This window comes from Aegilops tauschii, chromosome 2, assembly GCF_002575655.3.
Source record: "Aegilops tauschii subsp. strangulata cultivar AL8/78 chromosome 2, Aet v6.0, whole genome shotgun sequence".
NCBI classification, from domain to species: Eukaryota; Viridiplantae; Streptophyta; class Magnoliopsida; order Poales; family Poaceae; genus Aegilops; species Aegilops tauschii.
The window spans coordinates 469314953-469322579 of NC_053036.3; the positions used below are offsets into that span (position 1 = coordinate 469314953).

The window sequence follows — 7627 nt, forward strand, 5'->3', positions numbered from 1 at the left end:
AGTGTTCCTTTTCCTGCTTAAATTTGCAAACATTTTTTGAAAATGCAAACATTTTTCTAACTCACAAAAAGTATTGAATTTGTTAATATTCTTTGAACTCATGAATATTTTTAGATTTCATGGGCACTTTTTGAATTCATGAATATTTTTTCAAATTTGATGATATTTTTTCATATTCATAAATGTTTTACCAATTCAAAAATGTTTTGCAACACAAGTATTTGAAAATTAGCAATAACTACTTATATCGTAACATTTTAAAATTTATGGTCATTTTCTAAAAAATTATTACATGCAACTAAAAATCCAAAAAAAGTTAGTAATGGCGCACCAGGGGAAGGTGCGCCATTGCTATCACGGTGCTTATGGCGTACCCCTAGAAGGTGCGCCATTGGTATACGTATGTTTATGGCGCACCCCTAAAAGGTGCGGCATTGCTAACCCTCCCCCCACTCCACTTGCTCCCCTCTCCCTCTGGCCTCTCTCCCTCCCTCGCCAGATCCACCTCGCCCCACACCTAACCCGACGACCCCCGCGGGAGCACGCCGCCGTCCGCCCGCGCCCGCTCCACCGCCCCCGCCCTACCTCCTCGGCCCCCCTCCCCACTTGCGCCCTCGCGCTTCCCCTTGCCCTCTCCGACCTCTCCTCTCCCCCAGAGCCCGGAAAGCCTCGCCGCCGTCGCCCCGTCTCCTCCCACCCGCCGCCAGACCACCGCCGCCGCAGCCATCCCCAAGGTGAGCTATCTGGGCTAGGGTTCACCGCAAGCAAAGAAAGAGAGGAAGAAATCTCCCCGTCCCCCCGCCCCTTTGCTGAATGCCGATGTAATCAAATTTGCCACCCCGCAGCTGAAGGAGGACGGTGCTTTCCTGCCGTGGCTGCGGAGCAAGGCCGGGTCTGCCATCTCGTCGGCGCTGCGCATCGGGTCCTCGCCGCTGGGAAGGTCTGTTCTTGGCTACTGTCGATTTGCTACAGAGAGCAGAGCAGAGAAGTAACAGTGTCTGGTCTTGTTGTTCCTCAGGTCCTTGTTCGCGTCGCAGCTGATCCAGGAGGGGACTGCACCGGATCCGCCATCGCCAAGGAGCCACACAGCACCGGATCCACCTCGTCTTCTTCCTCGGGTCGCCAGCGTCTTCCTCAACTCCGGCCACCACAACTCTGGTCTCCGCTCCACCTCTGCTTGCTGCTGCGCCTCCCCGGTGAGCTCCGCCTCCTACCGCCTCTGCTCGCTGCTGTTCGTGCTAACTGAAGAATTCTTAGTTTTGAAGCTCCCTGGTTCAGTACACTAATCCTATTGTCTTTGACTACTTGATTTAACTTGTTGTATTTCCCACTGCAAGTTGATTTACTGAATATGCTACTCTAGTTCCTGGAGTTGGGTTACTTAATTCTGTCTATTTCCATTGGTCTGGCTGACCTTTGGGTAATAGCTAATTATACTTGTTGTTACCGGTTACTGTTGTTATATATATACTTACAGCAGCACTGCTAATGATACTAGCCCATGTGCTGGTGGGTGTGGTGTCCTATTTGCAGAAAATACCATTTGGTATCTGGCAGCATGGCTCTTCCCTGAGGACCGTTGAGAGGTTCTTATATTGTTAGCCCGTTATCGCAATGCAAGCTGCTCCTAGGTTATCTGACGATGCTATTGATGTTGTCGCTATGCGGTTATTCTGCAAGCTGTGTGGTTGAGTGGTTCCTCTACCTACAGGCTGTGAAATGCATTGGTAGAAATTATCTGAACTTTGCTAGTTTGTTAAGTGCGGTGTTCCACCAGTGCTTGCCTGAACTTATTGTGGTGGTCACTAGTACTCTACTGGTACTATGAAAGCTGTTAGCTTCTTGCTAATGTGGAATGTTGTGCTTGTGCATGATCTTAAGACCGTGTCGCTGCTTATCTGTCTATTATCTTTAACATGGTGGTCTCTTCTTCTTTGTTGCGAGAATGTCATGGCACGGCATAGTCTTTGTTGTCACTATAGAAAGTAACCAACTCTTAAACGTTAGCTTATTTCCTGTTCAAGTTTCTATCGTGTGATCAAGCTGTGAAACCAAAATGCATTGGCAGAAATCATCCAAAACTTTTTTACTCTGTCAAGTGCTGTGCTGCATCATTGCTAGTCTGAACTTATTCTGGTGGTCACTACTACTACTATAAAGTTGTGAGCTGCATTGGTTTTCCAGCTACTGTGTACTGCTGTGAATGTATTTACTGAATTAACTTAACTTAACTGGAGTAATTTAACTTAACTGGAGTACTGTTGTGAGCTATTGTGAGCTGTTGTGAGCTACTGTGTACTGTTGTGAGCTGCATTAATTTAACTGTATTCATTGCTGCTGCTGTACTACTTGTGATGATGCTGCTGCTGTACTACTTGCGATGCTACTGCTACTTGTGATTTTGTCAACTTGTGATGCTGCTGCTACTTGTGATCTTCTGAAATGACCCCTTTCTCCTGAAATGTTTATTAATTTTCGTTTCGGTTGAGAATGGGGCACTCCTAGGTCAAGAAAATTAGCAAAGGTCATGCCCAATTTTCTTGACCTAGAAGGTGCCCGATTCTCAACCGAAACAAAAAATTAATCAGCATGTATCTTGACATCAACCAACTTTCTGGACACATCCCTCGACAACTAGGTTATCTTGAGAACTTAGACGAGTTGTGGCTTTGCTACAACACACTAACATGTTCCATCCCAAATTGCCTAGGACATTTGACCAAACTCACAACCTTGGATCTTGAGAGCAACCAACTTTCTGGACACATCCCTCGAGAACTAGGTTATCTTGAGAACTTAGAGATGTTGTTTTTTTGCTACAACACACTAACAGGTTCCATCCCAAACAACATAGGCAATTTGACCAAACTCACAGCCTTGTATCTTTGCAGCAACCAACTTTCTGGACACATCCCTCAAGAACTAGGTTACCTTGAGAACGTGGACTTGGACCTTAGGAACAACACACTAACAGGTTCCATCCCAAAACACCTAGGCAATATCACAAACATCTCTCAATTGTTCCTTGACAATAATAAACTTTTTGGCAACATTCCTCGAGAATTAGGTTATTTGGTCAACTTAGAGATCTTGTTCCTTGACAATAACCAACTTTTTGATCAAACTTTTTTCCTATTTAGAGCGGACATGGCCAACAACAATGAGGCCTGCGATTCGGGCAAGCAATTCTAGGAGTTGTCCCAGGAGATGGATGAAGAACCTCACCGCTATGAGGACGCCGCGGAAGACACCGATCCCGACTACACAACCCCTAGTGGCGTCGGGGATGACACCACTGATGGTGTCGCCGAGGATGCCACCACTGATGATGGCAGCGCATGCACAGATGGCAGCAAACCGAAGAGGCAACGGAAGGACCGGCGCCCGAACGTGCTTGGCACCGTCAAGGAGGAATTTACTGAAGTGTCCTCCAGTGGGCATCCAACGGCGCCCAAAGAATTAGTCAGTGGGTACGCGGGACAACTTGGGTGCATTCTCCGGAGCACCTCTCGATCAACACCGAGAACCTAAGGCATCGTGACCGAGTGAATCTGCGCAAACTCCTCTTCACGAAGCTGCACGAACGATACAAGTTCCCCGGTGACTTCTCAAACACACGCCTCTCAGGGAATAAAGTGAACAGTGTCGCCCTCACGAAGATGAGCACGGCCCTGGCTAATTGGAGAGCCGCGGTGAAGAGAAGGATTCTAAGAGGTGATAGTTATGAGAAGATCAAGGAGACAAATCCTTCGATCTGCGAAGCTGACTACCTGGAGTTCAAGATCAAGTGCGAGAGCAACGCATCTGCGGAATCAAGTTAGTGGGGGAAAGATATGCGGGACTTGAACTTAGGGGTCCACAAACTCGGTCCCGGCGGTTACAGAGTGGCGGAACCTATATGGGACAAGGAGGACGCAGAGCGTGCCGAGCAAGGCCTACTGCCCGTCTTCGATAAATACCGTGACAAGCAGACCAGGAACTATGCCAGGGCCCGGTACAAGGTGGACCCAGTAACAAAGGAGCTTACCACAGATCCGAAGACCAAGTCGCTGGAGCTTGTTCTGGTAAGGAATACACCCCCACGTAATTAGCTCCATATGGTTGCATTCTAATTAATGAAGCCAAATTTCTAAATGGTTCACGTTCCTTCCGCAGGACACTGAAAGTAGTAGCGCGGGCTCGTCTCAGAGCTCCCTTTGGGAGACCACTTTAAATAGGGCGTTGAACGTAATGAAACACAAGGATAAGTTCAGTAAGCCGTCGTCAGCTGGTCGTGTGGCCGGAAAGGCTTGTCCACAAAATGGTCGGAATACTATAACGCTGAGCGAAAGGAGAGAAAGACCAGCTCGGAAAGCAAGGAGCGCGAGGTTCAAGAACTCAAGGCAAAAGTGGCGTGGATTCCGGAGATAGTCCAAGAGCAAGTGCGAGACCAACTGGGAGCGACGATCACTGGCATTGTGCCTACCTTGATTGAGGGGCCGCAGGCGTGGATTGCGGGCGGCCAACAGGGGCCGCCCCCGATTCCCAGCTTCACGGGCAGCAACTCGCACAACGCGCCGGCGGCGCCATTGGTGTCTCCAGCGTCGGCGCCGGCATTGGAGCTTAATTCACCCTGGTGTGGGAAGAATACGCCGGCCGGCACCTCGGCAGCAAGCGGCCCCTCCGTCACTTGCACGCCCGTCGTTGGCGGTGCCTCAACATTAGCCGAGCTCGACGCCATCACGATAACTAAGCCTCTCGGCCGATGACTTCATCTCCTTGCCTTTGACTGGGCATCCCTGACGCCGTACATGTTTTCGCAGGGCGCCGCCGACGTTCCATGCACTCTCTTACACTTTGTGGACGGCGAGTTGATCGATGTTGCCAAGGCCAGAATCGTTCAACCGGGCAACCGCGTGTTCCACGGCAATCCGATGCCACCCACCGTGTATAAGGTTAAACTGGTTCGGGTGCTGCGACGACTTGTTACCTCCGTTTCGACCCCCTGGGGCTGACGAAGATGATGTGATGATCCTCAGCGCCTGCATAAGCTGGCCCCTGCTTTGGCCGAAAAGCTAGATTCGTTTGGGGGCGGGGGACACCACCCCACAGACAACACCACCAGTTGTGCCGGCGCCAAGCCATGGCAAGACCGCCGCAACGCTACCGCCATCAGCTGATCCGGACATGCATATGGCACAGGATCCGGACGACGACGACGGTACATTTACCAACGTCGATAAGTACTTCAACGAACATGGGTACGGTGACGAATTCTTGGGGCCTCCTTCTCAAGAACCCAGCCCTGCAAAAGACGATCGCGATCTAGCTGGTACCGCGGAGAAACCAAATTGCAACAGGCGTCTTCTGGCGTTCAGTTCTTAGGAGACGCCTCTAGCTGCCGCCTTCATCGAGCCTCAGATAGCCGAGGTGCGAAATATTATCAGCCCCAACACACTCAAGAAGGTGGTCTCTGAGTAGAACTCGATCCCATTACAGCAGAAGAAGTAGAAGGGACGGAAAAGAAAGAATAACAAGGGTGCGAGCCAGCCGGCACCGAGTACGATCCGTGCTCAGGACGGGCCACCTTTCACCGAAGGATATCTCGAGGAGGGTGCATGTGGCGGGTAGGCCGATGCTACCGACTAATCTACTCAGTGCTGCAACCGGTGCTATGCGGAGTCTGCATGACAGTGTTCTTTCCTTGGGGAAGCGGCGTCTCTCCAAGAATGATGTGGCATACCCGGTTTTCGTGGCCAAGGTGCCAGAGGGCAATGGCTTTGTCGATAGCACCATCGGGGATATGATCGTCCTGCGGTTTGATGACATCTTCGCTATGTTTAACCTTCATCCGCTGCACTTCACCTTCATTCGGCTATTTTCGCTCAGTATGGAGATGCGGATCATTAGATACAAGACCCCGGACATCGTGATAGTCGACCCCTTCTACATGCGTGCCAAGATCTTGGGCAGCGCTGGGGACCGGCACGTCGCGAGTTGATACCTCGAAGGCGTCATTCTGGCGAACCGAGATAAGGATAACTTCCTCGTGCCTTACTTTCCTGAGTAAGTCATCCCCTCACCGCCCCGTAACATATGATTTCTTAGATTTCGATCATTCTTTTTTTCTAACATTCCGTGTTTTGTGCAGTGACACACATTGCACACTCATCCTCTTAAGCCCGAAATATTCCATGGCCATGTATTTCGACTCGGACAGTCAGTCGAAGAAAGACTACAAAAATATTAAGAAAGTTCTTGATGATGCTCTCCCCGGCTACGCCAAATCTGGAGGCACCTTCAGGAGGCCAATTTGTAGGTACGGCACCCACGTAACGATGTTCCCCTGCGTCAAGCAGCCGCGTGGCGGTCAGAAGGATGCCTACTACGCCCTCCATCACATGCGGGCGATCGTACGGGACCATAATCACCTTCTGCTACCAACTAATCTCAAAGATTGGGCCGCACGGTTGTCGGCAATCCAGGACGTGGACATCAGACAGGAATTCTTTTGCATCCAGTCGGAGTTTGCGGAAATCATCCATCAAGATGTCCTTCGTACCTCGGGGCAGTTCTACCTCAAATATCAACCGTCCAACAGTGAAATAGAAACAACGCTACAAATTCAGGCTGAGAACGTTCGCGATTTCACGACCATCACGAAAGACGGCGGCTTCATCCATGCTCTGGTCCCTGAGTCGAGTCGAAAGTAATGATGCTATGTTGTTCTGAAATATCGATTAGCTCATGTTGTAATTAAACTTTAATCAACTTGTATGTCTCTTTATTTTGGACAGTCGTTCAACTTATATGTAATCGATGCTATTTATTAGTAGGACCATGAATCATGCTATTAATGTGTTGCTTTTCTCTTCGGATCCTTTTGTTGCATACTTATATATTGCTTATGTATTTTCTGTCAATTGCTACTAACGTTTTGTTTGTCTAGTGCATAGAGATGCCGTCGTATGTCGTGTACAAGGGTAAGGTTCCCGGAGTCTACGACGACTGGGAGGAGTGTCGGAGATAGGTTCACCGTTTCAGCGGTAATAGTTACAAAGGGTACACCACTAGGGTGGAGGCGGTAGCTAGATACGCGCGCTATCTAGCAGGAGAGAGGAGGGAGCGGAGGAGGAACCGGATGAAGACCAGTTTCATCGCGATGATGCTCATCGTGACCGCAGCTCTCTTCTATGTGATGGTAGTTTAGATATCGACTTGTAATGTGAAGACAAACTCGCTACTCGCGGTCTCGAGACTTGTAATATTCTAACTTTGTTCGGTATTTTGAATTCGGAGACTAATATGATGAATTGTATTCGGAGACTAATCTTCTAGTGTATTCGATATATCTGCTATTTATATTCTGTGCTGTAATGTATTTTGTAACCTGTGCAAATATCAGAACAGCAAAAAATATTCCTAATATTCATAGTAGTGGCGCACCATATTACACTTTAGTGGCGCATAGAAATAAACACAGCAGCGGCGCATTATCTAAAAGTGCGCCATTAGTAACCCAGAGCACAAGGTAAATATGGTCCCCTGGGAGGCATAGTAATGGCGCACTGTTGGACATAGTAATGGCGCACTATGTGGTGCGCCACTATTATCTGGGATACTAGTGGCGCACCAGAGGTGCGCCATT

The 7627-nt window shown here is 49.1% G+C and overlaps 1 protein-coding gene across 1 annotated transcript; it reads left to right on the forward strand.

Moving 5' to 3' along the window:
• The first annotated feature begins 365 nt into the window (after positions 1-365).
• LOC109786671 (uncharacterized) lies at positions 366-7309 on the forward strand. Its single transcript, XM_073507241.1, has 5 exons — positions 366-370; positions 427-734; positions 846-940; positions 1019-1196; positions 6936-7309. Exons 1-5 carry the CDS (start codon positions 366-368, stop codon positions 7007-7009), a joined length of 660 nt encoding a protein of 219 aa, XP_073363342.1. The 3' UTR covers positions 7010-7309.
• Positions 7310-7627: the final 318 nt, after the last annotated feature.